This window comes from Oncorhynchus kisutch, linkage group LG3 (assembly GCF_002021735.2).
Source record: "Oncorhynchus kisutch isolate 150728-3 linkage group LG3, Okis_V2, whole genome shotgun sequence".
NCBI classification, from domain to species: Eukaryota; Metazoa; Chordata; class Actinopteri; order Salmoniformes; family Salmonidae; genus Oncorhynchus; species Oncorhynchus kisutch.
In genome coordinates, this window is record NC_034176.2 from 23,307,739 (window position 1) to 23,330,087 (window position 22,349).

At 44.4% G+C, this 22,349-nt stretch overlaps 2 protein-coding genes across 4 annotated transcripts in view; one reads left to right on the top strand and one right to left on the bottom strand.

Moving 5' to 3' along the window:
* The window catches only part of LOC109878325 (citron Rho-interacting kinase), a 119,281-nt gene extending 98,340 nt beyond the window's left edge, over positions 1-20,941 (bottom strand). The window contains exon 1 of the mRNA XM_031819239.1: positions 20,615-20,941. The gene's annotated coding sequence lies outside the window, so the exon portion shown is untranslated. The remainder of the gene's footprint in view (positions 1-20,614) is intronic.
* Positions 9,582-16,821, top strand: LOC109873459 (uncharacterized). 3 transcript variants are annotated; one of them, XM_031819241.1, is made up of 9 exons: positions 9,582-9,782; positions 11,342-11,446; positions 11,601-11,667; positions 11,878-12,031; positions 12,310-12,346; positions 12,454-12,764; positions 13,176-16,185; positions 16,366-16,447; positions 16,594-16,821. In XM_031819241.1, the coding sequence occupies exons 1-9, from the start codon at positions 9,765-9,767 to the stop codon at positions 16,704-16,706; spliced, it is 3,897 nt and encodes a 1,298-aa protein (XP_031675101.1). In that variant the 5' UTR covers positions 9,582-9,764; the 3' UTR covers positions 16,707-16,821. The 3 variants fall into 3 exon arrangements, with proteins under 3 accessions (XP_031675101.1, XP_031675103.1, XP_031675102.1); XM_031819243.1 differs by lacking the exon at positions 9,582-9,782 and adding an exon at positions 9,794-10,031; XM_031819242.1 differs by lacking the exon at positions 9,582-9,782 and adding an exon at positions 10,094-11,138.
* Positions 20,942-22,349: the final 1,408 nt, after the last annotated feature.

Consider the following 22,349-nt stretch of genomic DNA (forward strand, 5'->3'; position numbering starts at 1 on the left):
TGACGTGTCTAGTAAAATAAATAAAATAACCAGAGCTTGACTCTAATACAATAGTTGCTGCATAGACTGTCAGATAACCAGATGTTGTCTATTAATTTAGTTTGATTGGTAAGAGCTTATTAGCAGCAAGGGGAAAACACATAGAGGAGAATTAGCTATCTGCAGCTAGATGTTTTCTATATGTTGAAAATATAAGGTCCAAAAGTTGACAGTGTATGTCAGAGCAAAAACCAAGCCATGAGGTCGAAGGAATTGTCCATAGAGCTCAGAGACATGATTGTGTCAAGACACAGATCTGGGGAAGGGTACCAAAACATTTCTGCAATATTGAAGGTCCCCAAGGACACAGTGGCCTCCATCATTCTTAAACGGAAGAAGTTTGAAACCACCAAGACTCTTCCTAGAGCTGGCCGCCAGGCCAAACTGAGCAATCGGGGGAGAAGGGCTTTGGTCAATTCAAAATAGCTCTACTCTGAGAACTACTTTTAATCACAGAGTGGAAAACATAGAACAATACTTTGTGGATCACAATTATGGGTGTATTCTGGAATAAGACAAACCTATAAATAGAGTTGGAGTCTGAGTGTGTGTACACACAGCCACCTCTTTAACCACTCTTCAAAATATTTGGCAGCCTTTGAGATGGAGAGGCAGGAGAATGAGTGACAGAACAAGAGTATAATAAAAGCATGACTTCTCTCCCACTCCTGCTCACAGCAGCAGTGCAGTGGAGTATCTTCAACAGCCATAGGCCCAGGGATTTCACATCACATTCCATGATGCAATGCAGAATACGGCTTCACAGAGAACAATCACCAAACCCATAAGATAACACTTAGCACAGCCAAACATCATATATCACATGAAGAGGCATGCGTGTTCTCCAGACGTGATACCTTGTCATGGACCTGCTGTTTCGATATCTCTCTCTCTCTCTCTCTCTCTCTCTCTCTCTCTCTCTCTCTCTCTCTCTCTCTCTCTCTCTCTCTCTCTCTCTCTCTCTCTCTCTCTCTCTACCTCTCTACCTCTCTACCTCTCTACCTCTCTACCTCTCTACCTCTCTACCTCTCTCTACCTCTCTCTACCTCTCTACCTCTCTACCTCTCTACCTCTCTCTACCTCTCTCTACCTCTCTCTACCTCTCTACCTCTCTCTCTCTCTACCTCTCTCTCTCTCAACCTCTCAACCTCTCAACCTCTCAACCTCTCAACCTCTCAACCTCTGAATGTTCGGCTTTTCCGGAGGTGCTGACCTGTTGCACCCTCTGTAACCACATCATTTTGTTGACTCTGCTCGTTATCTATGAAGAATGTTTGAACTACAGTATTTGAAGAACGATGGGGCTGCCTCTCGGGGCAGAGTCTCCCGTCTGTCCTGAGCTGCCAGAGTCTACCATCTGTCCTGACCTGCCAGAGTCTCCCGTCTGTCCTGAGCTGCCAGAGTCTCCCGCCTGTCCGGAGCTGCCAGAGTCTCCCGTCTGTCCTGAGCTGCCAGAGTCTCCCGCCTGTCCTGAGCTGCCAGAGTCTCCCGCCTGTCCGGAACTGCCAGAGTCTCCCGCCTGTCCGGAGCTGCCAGAGTCTCCCGTCTGTCCGGAGCTGCCAGAGTCTCCCGTCTGTCCGGAGCTGCCAGAGTCTCCCGTCTGTCCGGAGCTGCCAGAGTCTCCCGTCTGTCCGGAGCTGCCAGAGTCTCCCGTCTGTCCGGAGCTGCCAGAGTCTCCCGTCTGTCCGGAGCTGCCAGAGTCTCCAGTCTGTCCGGAGCTGCCAGAGTCTCCCGTCTGTCAGGAGCTGCCAGAGTCTCCCGTCTGTCCGGAGCTGCCAGAGTCTCCCGTCTGTCCGGAGCTGCCAGAGTCTCCCGTCTGTCCTGCGCCGTCAGCCAGCTCTGGCGGGGGGGGGGGGGGGGGGGGGGGGGGGGGGGGGGGTCATTGTCTCTGATTGGGAACCATATTTAGGTAGCCTGTTTTGTCATTGTGGGTTGTGGGTGATTGTTCCCTGTGTCAGTGTTTGTGCCACACAGGACTGTTTCGTTTATATTCACTTTGTTATTTTGTATTGTGTCATGTTCAGTTTATTCTATTAAAACATGGACACTTACCACGCTGTGTTTTGGTCCGATCCTTGCAACACTTCAGACGAAGAGGGGGAAATCAGTTACACCTGTGAAATAGATCAACAGATTATGTTTTATCTCCTCTCAAGGTCTGTTGATTTACAGTATCTCAGAATCAGGAACTGTTATATCCCATGTGATATGTCAAAACAAGTTGATGCATGTATTATCATGTTGCATTGGGTTTGTATTTGTATTTATTGTGGATCCCGTTTAGCTGCAACAGCTACTCTTCATGGGGTCCAGTAAAATGAAGGCAGTTATACAATTGTAAAAACATTCCTATACATTCACAACAGATTTCACAAAATCCATGTTCCTGTTTGATTTCGGGGTAGGCTGTCAACAGCATGTACTGTGACACTATGATATGTATTCTGATCAAGTCAACAACACCTCTAGGCATATCTGACTGTCATGTATTTGATATTTTCCAGAAAAATGAGTCCACTGACACTGCTACTGGAAAGAAGTGGGAGAGTTTCGCAGTGCTCCCACAGGGGCTCCCAACTGGATGATACTGAATTGAGTGTTAAAATATCAGAAGAGAAGCTTTGGTCAACAGCTAAGACCATCTGCGTCAGTATGAAGAACACACTTAAGGATTTCTTCACAGGGCTAAAGCCATCCGGATCCGAAAGGACAGAAAAGGCTTCTTCCAACGAGACCCTTGGGGAAATCCTGGTTGCTATCCAGAGTGAAATCTCAAACTTCGGGCGAATTCAGGATTCCAGGGAGCTCCTTCAGATCAATGATATGGTAGGAACTATGCTGAAGGAGGTTGAGAAAAGTGAGGATGACAGTGAACAAGTCTGCCAAGACATCCCTAGAACCTGGTCATATTTATCCACATCTTTAAATGGTCGGAGTTCCTTGTCCAGCTCTTCAAAGTGTCCTAGGTCAGAGTGTGAGTTAGAGATCAACCTCCCTGGCACTCCCATCCCTGACGAAGTTCCTTTTGATCTGACCTGCCCCATCGTCAGGAGCTCCTGCATCGACACCAGGGACTCTAAAATGCCAGAGATTTCTACAAGTGACCTAAAGACAAAGATGATGGCACACAGAGATGAACCCCTGCATCGTAACAGTCCAATGACTGACAGCAGCCGACCACCGAGTGCTAAAGCCTCTTTTCGATCCTCCACTCCGTCTTTCACCAGCAAGGGAACCTCTTTAGTACCAAAGGGAGATGGGATTGACATTGAAGAGAAGGAGGAGTGTATCCCCAGCAGCTCTGGCCATCTGAGGGAGCTCTTAATCACCCCGGACATCAGCAGTGCCACTGCAGTACTTGATGGACTCCAGCAAGATGATGGCATCTGTTTGGTCACCATACTGGTGATACGGTTGCTATCGGAGATCAGACCCTCAGCCTTAGATGGACCCTCCCAACAGGCAGCAGACATGACAGAAACATCTCAGCAACTCATCAGACAAGTCCTGTCTGAGTTCTGTGCTGCATCCAGATTCTCCAGGACACAGGCATATTCCCAGAACCTGAACATCCACAGGGTGTTCAGAGGTGTACATAAAAACCTTATGGAGGAGTTTGGCTCTTATAACACCCTGCAAGCAGCTATTTCCTCCCAGGACCCTGCATTTGACAGAGTCCTGGTAAAGTCCTTGACCCAGCAGCTGGTACAGGGATGCAAGGAGGCGTCAAGACCAGCTTCTGCTGCAACAAACCCATCAGACCAGGCTGAGACAGAGAGGGGGGCTGAGCAGAAAGCAAGAAGGAGCTTCCTTTGCTTTTCAATGACCAAACTTAGGATCAACTTCAAGGTATAGCAGGGAGTTAGCATTTGTTTTTTGTTCCAGTTAGGTGCTGATGTTATTGATGTGGCTATGATAAGACAAATACATGAAATAAATATGTTTTATTCATCACTAAATTGTTGCCTTGGATTCAGAAGTGTTCCATTTATTTATTTATTCTGTACCATTTTCTTTACCTTTCTTCTGTTAGTGTTCCAAGAGAGGAAACAAAACGGACTGCCATTCAGTCCAGGAACAGACTGAGTTTTCGTCTACTGATGGACATTGCATAGGTAAGGATTTTAGAGCTCTGCTATAGCTTGTAGTTTTGTGTGTGTTAGAAACATAGGTATGCCTACCAAACTCATAGCACTGTTATTTTTCAACGTTACTATACTGCATCTCCCTCCCTCCCTCCATCCATCCATTTCTAATGTGTTTCTAGCTCCAGTCGGAGAGGTTTCTCCCTCCATATCTCAGCCTGTCAAAAAACGATTGTCAGGGTCTTTTCAGCAATGATGAAGCCATTCAGGCGCTTCACCAAGAAGAACCTGTAACCTGTTACGCTGCATGAAGAACTACTTTTGTAACAGCAAGACTTTTGACAAGAGGAATTTCTGCATGTCTACCCTTTCAAAGTATATTTGATCAAATAAATGGCAATGATTTTACAAGAATTTCAAGTGTTTTGGAAGATTAGTAAAACTGAAGCAGCTTTTCTCAGAGAAATGCACTAGTTCCCCCTTGGTTATACATTTATTGTGCAGTTTTTGAGATGGCAGGACTTGGGGCAGCAGGTAGCCTTGTGGTTAGAGCGTTGGGCCAGTAACTGAAAGGTTGCTAGGTCAGATCCCTGAGCTAACAATGTAAAAATATGACGTTCTGCTCCTGAACAAGGTAGTTAACCCACTGTTCCTAAGCTGTCATTGTAAATAAGAATTTGTTCTGAACTGACTTGTCTAGGAAAATAAATAAAATAACCACAGCTTGACTCTAATACAATAGTTGCTGCATAGACTGTCAGATAACCAGATGTTGTCTATTAATTTAGTTTGATTGGTAAGAGCTTATTAGCAGCAAGGGGAAAACACATAGAGGAGAATTAGCTATCTGCAGCTAGATGTTTTCTATATGTTGAAAATATAAGGTCCAAAAGTTGACAGTGTATGTCAGAGCAAAAACCAAGCCATGAGGTCGAAGGAATTGTCCATAGAGCTCAGAGACATGATTGTGTCAAGACACAGATCTGGGGAAGGGTACCAAAACATTTCTGCAATATTGAAGGTCCCCAAGGACACAGTGGCCTCCATCATTCTTAAACGGAAGAAGTTTGGAACCACCAAGACTCTTCCTAGAGCTGGCCGCCAGGCCAAACTGAGCAATCGGGGGAGAAGGGCAGTGCAGTGGAGCAGCAGTGCAGTGGAGTAGCTTCAACAGCCATAGGCCCAGGGATTTCACATCACATTCCATGATGCAATGCAGAATACGGCTTCACACAGAACAATCACCAAATCCATAAGATAACACTTAGCACAGCCAAACATCATGTATCACATGAAGAGGCATGTGTGTTCTCCAGACGTGATACCTTGTCATGGAGCTGCTGTTTCGATCTTCGCTCTCTCTCTCCCTCACCTCTCTCTCTCTCCCCCTCTCTACCACATCTGCTGTCTCGACCTCTGAATGTTCGGCTATGAAAAGCCAACTGACAATTACTCCGGAGGTACTGACCTGTTGCACCCTCTGTAACCACATTATTTTGTTGACTCTGCTGGTCATCTATGAAGAATGTTTGAACTACAGTACTTGAAGAAGGATCTGGCAATATTGGCCATGTACGCTTATAATCTCCACCGGCACAGCCAGAAGAGGACTAGCCACCCCTCAGAGCCTGGTTCCTCTCTAGGTTTCTTCCTAGGTTCCTGTTTTTCTAGAGAGTTTTTCCTAGCCACCGTGCTTCTAAATCTGCATTGCATGCTATTTGAGGTTTTAAGCTGGGTGTCAGAATAAGCATTTTGTGACATCTGCTGATGTAAAAAGATCTTTATGAATAAATTGTACTGATTGATTGATGATTGATTGTATGAAATGGAGTAGCATATATCCATCATGTAAAATGAACATTGAGCACTGTCTCCATGGAGTATAGCACTGCAGCCTTAGGCAATGTATATTTACGTGGTGCATAACATTATCTCATATCACATGCATGGCAAGACATGATTGATGTAATTAGATGCTCTGGAGAGATCCCACCCTCCTTCCCCAACACATGTAGAATGCTTAGAAACCACCAGAAACCTGTTGTCACGCCCTGACCCTAGTTTGCTTTGTATGTTTCTATGTTTTGTTTGGTCAGGGTGTGATCTGAGTGGGCATTCTATGTTGTATGTCTAGTTTGTCCTTTTCTGTGTTTGGCCTGATATGGTTCTCAATCAGAGGCAGGTGTTAGTCATTGTCTCTGATTGGGAACCATATTTAGGTCGCCTGTTTTGTCATTGTGGGTTATTGGTTCCTGTGTACGCTACGGTCACAAGACGCAGGCCTCCTAATTGTCCCTAGAATTTCTAAGCAAACAGCTGGAGGCAGGGCTTTCTGCTATAGAGCTCCATTTTTATGGAATGGTCTGCCTATCCATGTGAGAGACGCAGACTCGGTCTCAACCTTTAAGTCTTTACTGAAGACTCATCTCTTCAGTGGGTCATATGATTGAGTGTAGTCTGGCCCAGGAGTGGGAAGGTGAACGGAAAGGCTCTGGAGCAACGAACCGCTCTTGCTGTCTCTGCCTGGCCGGTTCCCCTCTTTCCACTGGGATTCTCTGCCTCTAACCCTATTACAGGGGCTGAGTCACTGGCTTGCTGGGGCTCTCTCATGCCGTCCCTGGAGGGGGTGCGTCACCTGAGTGGGTTGATTCACTGTTGTGGTCATCCTGTCTGGGTTGGCGCCCCCCCCTTGGGTTGTGCCGTGGCGGAGATCTTTGTGGGCTATACTCAGCCTTGTCTCAGGATGGTAAGTTGGTGGTTGAAGATATCCCTCTAGTGGTGTGGGGGCTGTGCTTTGGCAAAGTGGGTGGGGTTATATCCTTCCTGTTTGGCCCTGTCCGGGGGTGTCCTCGGATGGGGCCACAGTGTCTCCTGACCCCTCCTGTCTCATCCTCCAGTATTTATGCTGCAGTAGTTTGTGTCAGGGGGCTGGGGTCAGTTTGTTATATCTGGAGTACTTCTCCTGTCCTATTCGGTGTCCTGTGTGAATCTAAGTGTGCGTTCTCTAATTCTCTCCTTCTTTCTCTCTCTCGGAGGACCTGAGCCCTAGGACCATGCCCCAGGACTACCTGACATGATGACTCCTTGCTGTGCCCAGTCCACCTGACCGTGCTGCTGCTCCAGTTTCAACTGTTCTGCCTTATTATTATTCGACCATGCTGGTCATTTATGAACATTTGAACATCTTGGCCATGTTCTGTTATAATCTCCACCCGGCACAGCCAGAAGAGGACTGGCCACCCCACATAGCCTGGTTCCTCTCTAGGTTTCTTCCTAGGTTTTGGCCTTTCTAGGGAGTTTTTCCTAGCCACCGTGCTTCTACACCTGCATTGCTTTGGCTTTAGGCTGGGTTTCTGTACAGCACTTTGAGATATCAGCTGATGTACGAAGGGCTATATAAATAGATTTGATTTGATCTGTGTCAGTGCCACACAGGACTGTTTCGTTTATATTCACGTTGTTTTGTATTGTGTCATGTTCAGTTTATTCTATTAAAATATGGACACTTACCACGATGCGTTTTGGTCCGATGCTTGCAACACTTCAGACGAAGAGGAGGAAATCCGTTACAGAATTACCCACCACAAAAGGACCAAGCGGCGTGGTAACGGGCAGCAGCAGCGATGTCAGGATTTCTGGACATGGGAGCGAGATCTGGACTGTGTCACTACTTGGGATGAGATACAGGTGGGCGGTCGACCAAGGGAGAGTGCCGGAGTCCGCCTGGGATTGGAGTCAGCACGGCGGCGCGGGAGGAAGCCCCAAAAATGTCTTTGGGGGGGGTGGCACACGGCGCAGGTCTCCTACCTGGCTTCGCCACACTCCCCAACTCCCCGTGCTTACGGGAGAGAGAGAGGAACCGGGCAGGCACCGTGTTATGCTGTGGAGCGCACGGTGTCCCCGGTGCGGGTGCATAGCCCGGTGCGGTACATTCCAGCTCCATGTATCGGCCGGGCTAGAGTGGACATCGAGCCAGGTGCCATGAAGCCGGCTCTACGCATCTGGTCTCTAGTGCGTCTCCTTGGGCCAGCGTACATGGCACCACTTTTATTTTATATTGTGTCATGTTCAGTTTAATTCTATTAAAACATGGATACTTACCACGCTGCGTTTTGGTCCGATCCGTGCAACACTTCAGACGAAGAGGAGGAAATCCGTTACACCTGTGAAATAGATCAGATGTTTTATCTGTTGATTTACAGAGGTCTGTTGATTTACAGTGTCTCAGAATCAGGAACTGTCATAACCCATGTGATATGTCAAAACAAGTTGATGCATGTGTTATGTTGCATTGGGTTTGTATATGTATTTATTGTGGATCCCCTTTAGCTGCAGCAGCTACTCTTCATGGGGTCCAGTAAAATGAAGGCAGTTATACAATTGTAAAAATTCACAACAGATGTCACAAAATCCATGTTCCTGTTTGATTTCGGGGTAGGCTGTCAACAGCACGTACTGTGACACTATGATATATATTCTGATTAAGTCAACAATACCTATAGGCATATCTGACATCATGTATTTGATATCTTTATGTGAAGGCTCTTGTAAATACCCATTCCGGATCCGGGAGAATTGTCATCAACGGACACTAAGTAGCATAATGCAATGGACAAATCTTACTAGAAAATATTCATGAAATCACAAGTGAAATATATTGAAACACAGCTTAGCCTTTTGTTAATCACCCTGTCATCTCAGATTTAGAAAATATGCTTTACAGCCAAAGCAAGACAAACATTTGTAAGTTTATCTATAGCCTGCTGCTAGCTAGGCATAATGCTATGCTAGGCTATCTGGTCACAAAAAATCAGAAAAGCAATCAAATTAAATCGTTTACCTTTGAGCTTCGGACGTTTTCACTCAGGAGACTCCCAGTTAGATAGCAAATGTTCCTTTTTTCCAGAAATTGTTTTTGTAGCCAAAATTTGTTCTTCACGTTTGGCTCCATAATATCGACAAACATGGCAAACGTTGTTCATAATCAATCCTCAAGGTGTTTTTCAAATATCTATTTGATAATATTCAACCGGGACAGAGCTTTTTTCAGTAAGACCAGGTGGAAAAATGGCTACCTCGTGTATTTCTCGGGCAAAAGACAAAAGAGCCATCAGGTGGCCACTGACGCAGTGTCTCTCAGGATAATTTTTTACAAATAACAGCCTGCAACTATGTCTTGTGATACTAGACACATTAAGGAAGCCATAGAAAAAGGAATCTCGTTGATATGCTCAATAGGGAAGCATAGGAAGATAGGAAGCCACTGCATAGCCACTGCATATGAAGCATTTAGAAGCCACTGCGTTCCTGATTGGATTTTCTCATTATTTTGCCTGCAATATCAGTTCTGTTATACTCACAGACAATCGCTTTACAGTTTTGGAAACTTTAGAGTTTTCTATCCTAAGCTGTCAATTATATGCATATTATATTTTCTGGTCCTGAAAAATAGCCTGTTTACTTTGAACGTATTTTTTTTTTTTAAATGACCCCTAGATTCAACAAGTTAATGTCCACATGTTCATTGTGTTTGAGGACGGTTCACTGACGGGTTTACAACGGATACGATTACACTAGTTTAACAGTTACAGAACAGCTGCAGTATCAGAGGCGCAGAGCCTTAATTAACGGCTACACAAAATGGCTGACGACAGCCAGGTAAGGTTCATTTTAGCCCACGTTTAACGAGCTTTACAGTTGCCCTAATTCCATCTTGTTCTAATGGCAAGTCTGCCTTAAGTGCAGAAACGATGGTTGATATTAGAAAATAAGTATGATTGGAAGTTTAGGCAAGTAATTCCATTTGGGGAATTGTTGTGGGATGTTAGCATAACATATTGCTCGTGTAGCATTCGTGCCATGGAGGATTGGGCAGGCCGGCAGGTTGCTACAGGATCCTAGTATCATGTATGTTATAGAGATCAGATCTGGTTGACTTTTTCACCTGAACTGCTCATTGGCTGTCCATAATGAGTAGCTGGGCTCTGCAATAATTAGCTTCCAGAGCAATTACAAATACCTTTTCTTGTTTTAAAAGCGTCATTACAACTAGCAACATGACAGTCACCTCTAAGCCGGTCTCAGTAGAAACGCTATGTGTTGGATTTGTCCATGTCTCGCTAAATTAACCTAGCTACCAGAACAGATGTGGAGAATTTATACTACAGTTTTAAGGGATCTCTCTGAAGGTTTTAGATGATACAATGGTGCTTCGTCCTCTGGATGAAGAACCATACATCTCGGCTTGGCTTCATTGAATTATTATTTCGGAACCGTTGACATGCCATTTGTGTTGACGGATGGATGAAAATAATGTAATTATAGTATCGTTATACATAGGTTAGCAGAAGAATCCGCATGAGATGCCCATAGAACTGAGCCCTGCTCCATTTCAGCACCATGCGGTGGTCTCAGGTGCTGTCCAGACTCGAAACATTTCAGCACCATGGCACGGTCCCCTGACGCCAAGAAACGTGTCAGCTCTATGCAGCGGACAGCTCCATAGCGCTGAAATAGATCAAGCCCCCTAGAACGTCATTGATTTTAAATTATTCTAGGTGCAAGTGGTTATAATTTATTGCATGTCCTAGTTTTGCAGCTTTGCAAACTCAGAATTATAGCTAATGGTGGCAGCGAGTTACGTTTTTGTGCATGGCGATGAACGAGGATGCTTGATAAACCATAAATCAAACGCAAAAACGTGCACTTACAAATATTTTCGTTTGGCAGAACTTTGACAAGCTATGATCTGTTTTCTAATGACATTGACAGTTAATATAGACATTAGACTTAGGCCTAATTGTGACATCATGTGTGTATGACATCTTTGAAGAATGCCCTGGCTTCAGCCAATCGGAATCGAGTATTCAACAATGCTTTGGCATAATTCAAGGACGTTCATATTCACTTCAGTTGTCTGCCGATGGTTCACTGACGTTTTTTCAAGGGAGATATTAGTATTTCCTCTAAACAGCCTACAACAAAAAGCTACACATCATGTCAGATGACAGCAAGGTATGGTTCATTTAGCCTATTTTGAGTTTAGAGGAGAAATTACTAACAATATAGTAGGTCACTAACACAGCAATAGGTCTCACTGGTTTGATCCATGGACTGAAATCTGACCACTATTGCCGTTTTGTTTAAAATAGGAGCGAATAAGTTGTTTCACAAAGTCACAACCTAGGACTGATATTGACCTCTCATTTATCCACCAGAGCGTGAAATGGGAGGATCCCCCGGATGACCAAAATAAGGTTGTGGGGAAAATGAAGGATGAAACAGAGACACATGAGACCAACAAGAACAGGACAGGAGGCAAGGTAAGAAATATGCTGTCCTTTACACATGTTCTGCCTACTTAGGCACAGATCTAGGATTAGTTTACTATCACTAAATCCTAGCCATAAAGCATTAGGAGGAGATGCTACACTGACCTTAGATCTGCTATGAGACCTATAATCTGTTGTCATGTAGGCTAAACGTAAGTCCAGTGGCTGTGCCAAGAAGACTTCCGTGGAGGAGGACAGCAGCATTGGTGCAGGTCCGAGATTACTTCATGTTGGGTGCAGGTTGTGTTCAAATTCATCAGCACTGATCTGAGAAGATAGTATCTATATAGGTGAAAGCAATATAGTGGAGGCCCGCAGAGAGATGTGCTTTTAACTGTCCAGTGCAATCAAATCACTAAAGGTGAAGGAAATTGGGGATCAAGTTCAGATTCAACTTTAGATTTCTCTTTGCGGTTTCCCAGAGTCTTCTCAGACACCCGGGTGTGGTTTCCGGGAAAGGGGATCTATCATTGAGCAGCTGGAGAAGGAGGCTCAGAGGACTCTAATGCCTTCTCTCAAGATTGGGACATGCTGTGCCCCAATCCTCCTCTCCTTCCTGAGGAGTCTAACTGATGAGCAAGTCCCATGTCTTTTTCCAACCTCACATACAACAACTCTGAATTTATAGTCATAGTGCACCTTCTAACCACAAATGGGATTTTAGACACTACACCTAACATCACTGTAACCACACCCCTAACTCTTCCTGTAAATCAAGACCAAAATGTCTCATGTACTTGCTAATAGCTTAATTAAATACACTTTTATTTTCCCTAACATGGCTATCTAGTGACTCCACTAACTCAACATCAGTGTGCAGGTAAAATATGTTTCCTTTCTTTTCTTTTCTCTAGCCAATGGAGAGTGATTCAGCATGGCATGAAAAATAACGTAAGTCTCTCCACATAAGGTTCTGGTCAAAAGTTGTGCGCTATATAGGGAATGGTGTCATGGAATTGCTTGATTGACAAAAACATTACTCTGTTTGTTGGCCATAGCTCACATTCGAGCAGCTCTCCATGCTGTGTCTGAAGATTGTTGAAGTCGTGACCCAGACAGCCCTCCGCATTCTCCTACCAGCGCTAGCTCGTATCATGGGGGTGAACCTGAGGAGTGGGGCAACCTCCCCAGAATCCCAGTGCTCTCTGACAGGGTCTGAGGATTCCTTAGGCAGTCTGGATGAGAGAGAGAAAAGGCTGCTGACCAGTGAGATGAACTACTGGACTAAGGAGAGGAGGAGGAATGGCAGTGCAGGGTGCCGCCATAAATCCACTCGCAGAACCTCATCACCATGCTGTTCGCCTAAGAGGTATGTTCACAGCAATATTTCAACTTAATAATTGCAAGACCTGACCCATACTTATCATAAATTATTAACTTGGAATTCACACCTTGTAGTTTTAAGTTCTGGTCAGAAATGTTGCCACTGAGTGGGTGGGTCCAGGTGAAAGTCATGTTTAACTGGGTAAGCCATTAAGTCATCTATGAATAAATAGATCAGGTACATGCCTTTCAGAATTAATCATATTCTGATGTCGTACAAACATAAAAATCAGGCAAAAAATAGTGTCAGTTGGATTTAGGCTTCTAGAACTACGGTGGTATGAGAAGTAAACCATCAGTGCTCTAATTTGGTTATCAGGCTCACTAATGACCCAGATTAGATACCAGTTGGTCACATTTGCATGGCATAAGTGGTGATTGTGTGTTTATCTTCAAGGTCCCAGACCTCATTGCAGAGCTTGCCTGCAACTAGAGAGGCTCCCCTCATGGAGGAGCCTCTGAAGGCTCTTTTTGGGGTAACGGAAGAGAGCCTCCTGATATCCCTGGTTGAGGGTCACTCCAACCCCACCTCCTCCGAGTTGAGCTGTGCTATCGTGGGAGAGGTAGTACACCAGCTTAACTCTGGCCTCTCAGTGGCCATTCAGGCCAGCTCGGGGAGTTACCCCCCTATGGACAGTCAGGACATAGCAGCAGGCAAGGAGGTCATTCGGGTAGCCTCGGTGCAGATCCTGGCCGAGCTACTGAGCCAAACGTCTGAGCCAGAGTGGGTAGGGTTTATCGAGCCCCTCATGGACCCTGTGACCGATGATGTGCTGGATGCCATTGTCGGCACAATGGACAAAATGGCACAGGACTTCAACATCCTACTGGATCTGGCCAAGAAGATGACAATCTTGGGGTCTAAATTTCTGACCAATCTTCAATGTGACCTTGATGTTGAGTGTCCATCTGGGAAAGAAGGGACCACTCACTTTCTCAAAGAGACTGGATCCTCTACCAGTGTGGTGGCCAGAAAGATTCAGACCCTCTCTAGCCCCGACTTTCAGTCTAAAGCCCTGAAGGCGGTTAGCACCATCCTTAGAAGGAAAGTCAGCAGCTCTTCTGGCATGGCTCCTTCCTCTAGGCCTTCTAGTGCTGCTCCTAGCCTTACTGAAGCTCCCCTGAATACCAGCTGCACAGCCCTGACACATGTAACCTCCACTGCCACAGTGATTGTTAAGGCATTTGTGGGAGGCATGGAGACGATAGCATCATTTGAAGGCACATGTGAAGCAGTTGATTGGCCAGTTCCTGTAAATGACCACAAAACAGGATCTTCACAGATGATAACCTTCTCTCTAGCCCGCACACTCTACGGCCGTATACGAGCAAAGCTGAGGGACCTTTTAACTCTATCCGCTCGAGAAGGTGTTGCTAAGAATGCTTCTCTTCAGGAGTCTTCAGACACCCTGGAAAAGGCAACTGTTTCAACTGTTGAGGCCCAGTTACCCAGCACCGAACTTAGTAGAGTTCCCAGTGAGAGCCAACCAATACCAGCTCTCTGTCTCTCCAATCTGGATACCAGTACTCAAGAAGTTCTTAGCAGTGTTTTTTCCATCTACAAGTCAGAGTTATCAAAAGTGGAGAGTAAATCCTTGGCCGTTGTCAGTTCATCTGATGAGTCCCTAGAGGCTTGTTGGTTTGTTGATAGTGTCCTATCAAAGCTCGATGACTATACTATTTCCCAGTCACCCTCACCCAATGAAGACTTGAGCGTGAGTACTCAATATTCTCAACTGAGCTCAGAAGAGAGTGTCAGAATCACAGAGTCCTCTACTAGTCTGATTCAGAGCATTAAGAAGCTCTCTAGCAATGACTTCCAGACTCAGGCAGAAGAGGCAGTGAGTAAAGTGCTGATGAGATCCAGTCATTCCTTTATCACACAGATCAGCCATACTGGTCTTCAGAAAAGTCTGCAGGCTGGCTTATCATCTAGCTCACCATCAGAGATCCATGTCCTTTCAGAATCCATGTCCTCCATGTCCTCTGAGAATACAGCCTCTGGATTAGTGGAAACCTTTGTCAAAGGAATGGCCACTATTTTCCAGAAAAATGAGTCCACTGACACTGTGCTACTGGAAAGAAGTGGGAGAGTTTCGCAGTGCTCCCACGGGGGCTCCCAACTGGATGATACTGAATTGAGTGTTAAAATATCAGAGGAGAAGCTTTGGTCAACAGCTAAGACCATCTGCGTCAGTATGAAGAACACACTTAAGGATTTCTTCACAGGGCTGAAGCCACCCGGATCCGAAAGGACAGAAAATGCTTCTTCCAAAGAGAACCTTGGGGAAATCCTGGTTGCTTTCCAGAGTGAATTCTCAAACTTAGGGCGAATTCAGGATTCCAGGGAGCTCCTTCAGATCAATGATATGGTAGGAACTATGCTGAGGGAGGTTGAGAAAAGTGAGGATGACAGTGAACAAGTCTGCCAAGACATCCCTAGAACCTGTTCATCTTTGTCCACTTCTTTAAATGGTCGGAGTTCCTTGTCCAGCTCTTCAAAGAGTCCTAGGTCAGAGTGTGAGTTAGAGATCAACCTCCCTGGCACTCCCATCCCTGACGAAGTGCCTTTTGATCTGACCTGCCCCATCTTCAGGAGCTCCTGCATCGACACCAGGGTCTCTAAAATGCCAGAGATTTCTTCAAGTGACCTAAAGACAAAGATGATGGCACACACAGATCAACCCCTGCATCGTAACAGTCCAATGACTGACAGCAGTCGACCACCGAGTGCTAAAGCCTCTTTTCGATCCTCCACTCCGTCTTTCACCAGTAGGGGAACCTCTTTGGTACCGAAGGGAGATGGGATTGACATTGAAGAGAAGGAGGAGTGTATCCCCAGCAGCTCTGGCCATCTGAGGGAGCTCTTAATCACCCCGGACATCAGCAGTGCCTCTGCATTCCCACTGCAGTACTTGATGGACTCCAGCAAAGATGATGTCATCTGTTTGGTCGCCATACTGGTGATAAGGTTGCTATCGGAGATCAGACCCTCAACCCTAGATGGACCCTCCCAACAGGCAGCAGACATGACAGAAACATCTCAGCAACTCATCAGACAAGTCCTGTCTGAGTTCTGTGCTGCATCTAGATTCTCCAGGACACAGGCATATTCCCAGATCCTGTACATCCAAAGGGTGTTCAGAGGTGTACATAAAAACCTCATGGAGGAGTTTGGCTCTAATAACACCCTGCCAGCAGCTATTTCCTCCCAGGACCCTGCATTTGACAGAGTCCTGGTAAAGTCCTTGACCCAGCAGCTGGTACAGGGATGCAAGGAGACGTCAAGACCAGCTTCTGCTGCAACAAACCCATCAGACCAGGCTGAGACAGAGAGGGGGGCTGAGCAGAAAGCAAGAAGGAGCTTCCTTTGCTTTTCAATAACCAAACTCAGGATCAACTTCAAGGTATAGCAGGGAGTTAGCATTTGTTTTTGGTTCCAGTTAGGTGCTGATGTTATTGATATGATAAGACCAATACATGAGATAAATATGTTTTATTAATCACTAAATTGTTGCCTTGGATTCAGAAGTGTTCCATTTATTTATTTATTCTCTGTACCATTTTCTTTACCTTTCTTCTGTTAGCGTTCCAAGAGAGGAAACAAAAAGGACTGCCATTCAGTCCAGGAACAGACTGAGATTCCCTCTACTGATGGACATTGCATAGGTAAGGACTTTAGAGCTCTGCTATAGCTTGTAGTTTTGCTTAGGTGTGTGTTAGAAACATAGGTATGTTATTTTTCACTATACTGCATCTCTCTCTCCCCCCCCCCCCCCCCCCCCCATCCATTTATCTTGTGTTTCTATCTCCAGTGGGAGAGGTTTCTCCATCCATATCTCAGCCTATCAAAAAACTATCCTTGATTGTCAGGGTCTTTTCAGCAATGATGAAGCCATTCAGGCGCTTCACCAAGAAGAACCTGTAACCTGTTACGCTGCATGAAGAACTACTTTTGTAACAGCAAGACTTTTGACGAGGAATTTCTGTATGTCTACCCTTTCAAAGTATATGTGATTAAATAAATACATTATTTTACAAGATTTTATTGTGCAGTTTGAGTTGGCAGGACTTCAACCACAGCTTGACTCTAATTCAATAGTTGCTGCATAGACTGTCAGATAACCAGATGTTCTCTATTAATTTAGTTAGATTTATAAGAGCTGATTAGCAGCAAGGGGATAACACATAGAGGAGAATTAGCTATCTACAGCTCGATCAACCCTCTTGAGATGTTTTGTATATGTTGAATAATGTGTGGTATGAGTCAGTCCTTTTGCAGGGGAGGAGAGCACAGAGGTTTCACCCCAGTCTTGTTGTTGCTCTACATTCAGACTGCAGTGTGACCAGAGGCCACGGGTGATACTGTAACGTATGGGCTGTAGGCGGCAGTGAATCACTAACATGTTACACGAGTACATCCGTGGCACAGATTCTGTCACAATACCAGTTCTAGTTTCCCTACCTAAACCTATCAGGTCCAATCCCTAAACCCTAAAACTGACACTGATTGTTTTCTATAGCTAAGTCCCTGGTCACGACATCAGCAACTCAGAAAACCTGATGCCATATGGGTACATTCATTGGTACATCACACAAAGAGGATCAATCGGCAGGGATAAGCAGGCTTTTGGAAATGACACTTGAGGGTATGGGAGAGCTACAGCAGCAGAGCTCTCCTCTCATCACGACTCACATTAACATGCATGGATTTGCGCTAGAGCGCAGCTACACCACCTGGTTCTATCTGCTCACCGCCTTCAGCCCTTTCTCTTTCTCCAAGTCACATTTCACACGGTTTTGCACCGCCTCCTGTCTACAGGTGAATACAAGTGCAAATTCACATATTCCTCTTGCCTACCCCACACTTCTTTCATTAAATGGATACTCCCTAAATACATTCCATATTTTCCATATGCAGTACCTTCAGAAAGTATTCACACCCTTTGCCTTTCTCTCCATTTTGTTGTGTTACAGCCTGAATTTAAAATGGATTCAATTGAGATTTTGTCACTGGCCTACACACAATATCCCATAATGTCAAAGTGGAATTATGCTTAGAAAAATGTCAATAAGTATTCAACCCCTTTGTTATGGCAAGCCTAAATACGTTCTGGAGTAAACATTTGCTTAACAAGTCACATAATAAGTTGGATGGACTCTGTGTGCAATAATAGTGTTTAAGATACATTTTTAATGACTACATCACGTCCGTACCCCAAACATACAATTATCTGTAAGGTCCTTTACTTGAGCAGTGAATTTCAAACACATATTCAACCACAAAGACCAGGAATGTTTTCCAATGCCTCGTAAAGAAGGGCACCTATTGGTAGATGGGTTAAAAGAAGAAGCTGACATTGAATATCCCTTTGAGCATGGTGAAGTTATTAATTGCACTTTGAATAATGTATCAATCCACTCAGTCACTACAAGGATACAGGCATCCTTCTTAACTCAGTTGCCGGAGAGAAATGAAACCGTTCAGGAATGTCACTGAGGCCAATGGTGACTTTAACAGTTACAGAGTTTAATAGCTGTGATAGGAGAAAACTGAGGATGAATCAACATTGTAGATTCTCCACAATACTAACCTAAATGACAGCGTGAACAGAAGGAAATCTGTACAGAATACAAATATTCCAAAATGTGCATCCTGTTTGCAATAAGGTACAAAAGTAAAACTGCAAAAAAAGTTGGTAAAGAAATGAATACAAAGCATTGTGTTTGGGGCAAATCCAACACAACACATCACTGAGTACCACTCTACATATTTTTAAGCATGTTGGTGGCTGCATCATGTTATGGGTATGCTTGTCATCTGTAAGGACTAGGGAGTTTTTTAGGATAAAAAGAAACAAGAGCTAAGCCCAGGCAAAATCCTATTGGAAAGCCTGGTTCAGTCTGCTTTCCAACAGACACTGGGAGACAAATTCACCTTTCAGCAGGACAATAACCTGAAACACAAGGCCAAATATACACTGGAGTTGCTTACCAAGAAGACAGTGAATGTTCCTGAATGGCCGAGTGACAGTTTTGACTTAAATCGTCTTGAAAATCTATGTCAAGACTTGAAAATGGCTGTCTATCACTGATCAACAACCATCTTGACAGAGCTTGAAGAATTTTTTAAAGAATAATGTGAAAATATTGTACAATCCTGGTGTGCAAAGCTCTTAGAGACTTATCCAGAAAGACTCACAGCTGTAATCACTGCCACATGTATTGACTCAGGGGTGTGAATACTTACTGTATGCAAATGAGATATTTCTGCATTTCACTTTGTCACTATGGGGTATTATGTCTAGATGTTTGAAAATCCATTTTATCAAGGGGTATGAATACATTCTGAAGGCACTGTATGGATATATTTTATCCTAAATGTATAGCTATGTCCACTCCCTATACGCCTCTATGCACCATTTGGAACCCCTAATAAACCCAACTATATATGTCCCTAGTTAAGCCCCTCTCTATACAACCCACCTCTCTGTCTTTGAGTGGAAATTAGTCCATTGAAAATACATTAATATGCCTTCATCAGTCACCTCAGTGTAAGACTGAGGGGAAAGGCAGATATTTCATAGTAATCATCATACATTTTTAATGATGACCATTTTAAAGCAAGTGAGGATGAGGTGTATTGTAACAAGACTAAAGACTTGAATATCATAATTGATTATGAACCACTATGATTATAATGTACATATTGTAATACATAAAGAAACAGGACTGTCACCTGCTCTGAGAGGAACCTGAGGAACAAATGAGAGAGACAGAGGGAAACAACTGTTTCCATGGAAATACATTTTTGATCATTTTGATCATTTCAGACTTTTCTGCTTTTCCTTTTTTAATGACAGAATATATTGGCGCACACCCAAGACAGTTGGTAGAGGTGCTGACTAACAGCAAGTATAAAAAAAGATATTCTGTAGGCTACAAAATAAAGAGAATTGCACACTGTGTATACAAGCTCCTAGAAATGTATTGGGTAAATCACCAACGTTTTGGCTTCACCCTGAAGAAGGCACAGTGATGCAGAAACGTTGGTGGTTTACCCAATACATTACTTGGAGCTTGTATATCGAGTGTGCAACTCTCTTTATTATTTTCATAGCCTACAGAATATATTTTAGCCACACAGGCCAACCAATGCACACGTTCAACTGACAATAACTCACTAAGTGCCTTACCAATGGCAAACTCAGGACACAAATCAAAGTTCTGTGGTCCAAAATTTGTGGCAAAAAATTCATGTGATTCCCGATTAAACTATCAAGAGAGATGATTGTTTGTTCTACCAAGTTACGATCTAACCTGCACTGTATGTTTATTTCCTACATCGAGATCTAGGCAAAAGAAAGCCATCAGAAAAAAGTGAGATTTAACACGGATATTTTCCGAATCCTTTGAAGAAAACAGTACATCATAGCAGAGAGAGGCATCAGACTGTGAACGCTGTGATTCCCCTATGAAGTTGGAGATCGACTGTATGAGAGGTGGGATGCTACTGCACATTGATGCTGAAGAAGATGGGTAAACAAAGACACATTTAATGCTAACACAGCATCTCAGTGTCGTGACAATCTTCCCTACTACCGGAGCAGGCAGCTGTTCTATAGCGCTATCACATCTGGCTAAAATTCCCCTGTCATAGTATAAGAACTAATCAATCAAGATGATGAGATGGGCAAACAAAGCAGAGCAGTTACAGGCAGTTAATATGTGCTACACACACAATCTTGTCAGCACACACATTCTTTGATGTTACTCTGTCAGTGCTATCAATACCACCTTGTTATCAGTGAAAGATTCCTTCAGAGCAGTACTTACTCAGACCTGGCCGGTGCTGTCAGTGCCTTTGCTGAAGAATCACTTTAGAGGGGGCAAGTCCTCACCCAGAAAGCCCTATCTTGTGGGGTCTTGCTGGGCAGCCACCGGCCAGTAGGAGAGGCTCGCTGGTTCATCAAAACTGGGGATGTCATCTTCACTGTAGAGACGAAGGCAGGAGAAAGAGATTTGAGCAGTGAGAGCGAGTGAAGATTAGCATACAGAGAGAAAGAGTGGAGGAGAGAAGGAGGGAGTGGAGAGAGGGAAACTGCATTGCATATTAACGCAGTAGACCAGTGAAAACACAATCGCATAGACATGCAGGGAAGCTCTCGCTCCACCACTCTCTATTTTTTTCTCTCTCCCCACACTGCAGTAGCTCCAGCTAATCACAGTAATACATGCAGCCTGAGTCACTGCCTAAACTGTGTGTTCTCTCCTGCATAACACAGGCATTTCAGTAACAACAACCACTCCACAGAGACCCCAGTTATTTTCAGACTTCAAACACAGAGATCTATTAGGCCTACCTAACACAGTCTCTCCTATCACACAGCTATCAAATGTCAAATGTAGTGGAAGGCAAAGTGGTCCTCTAACTGATGACTTTTCTTTGCTATAGAAAAATCTTCAGATACAAGTTTTCCACATGACATGTTGAATGCACTGAGCTGTCTGTTTGAACTGCTGGGGCACAGCTCGGACACCCATAAATACCCCACAAGACATGCCACCAGAGGTCTCTTCACAGCCCCCAAGTCCAAGACAGACTATGGGAGGCGCACAGTACTACATAGAGCTATGACTACATGGAACTCTATTCCACATCAAGTAACTGACGCAAGCAGTAAAATTTTATTTTAAAAAACAGATAAAAATACACCTTATGGAACAGCTGGGACTGTGAAGCAACACAAACATAGGCACAGACACATGCATACACGCACACACGAAAACATGCGCACTATACACACACATACACATGGATTTTGTACTGTAGATATGTGGTAGAGTAGGGGCCTGAGGGCACACAGTGTGTTGTGAAATCTGTGAATGTAATGTTATGTTTTTAAAACTGTATGAACTACCTTCATTTTGCTGGACCCCAGGAAGAGTAGCTGCTGCCTTGGCAGGAACTAATGGGGATCCATAATAAATACAAATACCTGTCCACACCTGCTCCAAATCAACTCTGCTGTATGAATACACTTCAAAGCTCAGCTGCTTGTAAGCTGTATTAGAAATTCTACAGAATTGTACAGATTCGGTGATGAAGCAAATTCATCATATCAAGATAATCCCTATGTCATGGTCATGCTGGTTGGGCTTTCTGTCACTCTCAATGCTGAGATGAGTCAGACACACACACACGATAGACATCACCCTAGGGGCCTCTGAGATCCCGGCTTTGGAAAGGGTGGCAGGACCTATCCGAGCAAGCAACACTCCTTCACAGCAGTAGGGAAATGAAACAGCTCGGCCAGTCCAGGTAACCAATCAATGACTGGTATGACCCTGTCAAGCACCAGAACACAACTCAGCACTCATACTGTAGGCTACCATACTGTTGTTATGAGTCTATGTAATCATTATTTCCTTTTCTTTCACTTCATAAAGTGAAGCGCTGTTTAAAATAAATGTTCAACTCAAATTGGATGTGGAGCCAAGTAGGCAATAAGTAAACTATAAACATCCAGCATGAGTGGGAAATGATGGACCAGCACAGAGGGCTTGACTT

What these genes read in the sequence shown, in the direction of transcription:
- LOC109873459 (XM_031819241.1), top strand. An exon ending in GGACAGCAGCATTGGTGCAG is followed by an intron (nt 11,668 to 11,877) that starts GTCCGAGATTAC and finishes GCGGTTTCCCAG; the next exon opens with AGTCTTCTCAGACACCCGGG. An exon ending in CCATGCTGTTCGCCTAAGAG is followed by an intron (nt 12,765 to 13,175) that starts GTATGTTCACAG and finishes TTTATCTTCAAG; the next exon opens with GTCCCAGACCTCATTGCAGA.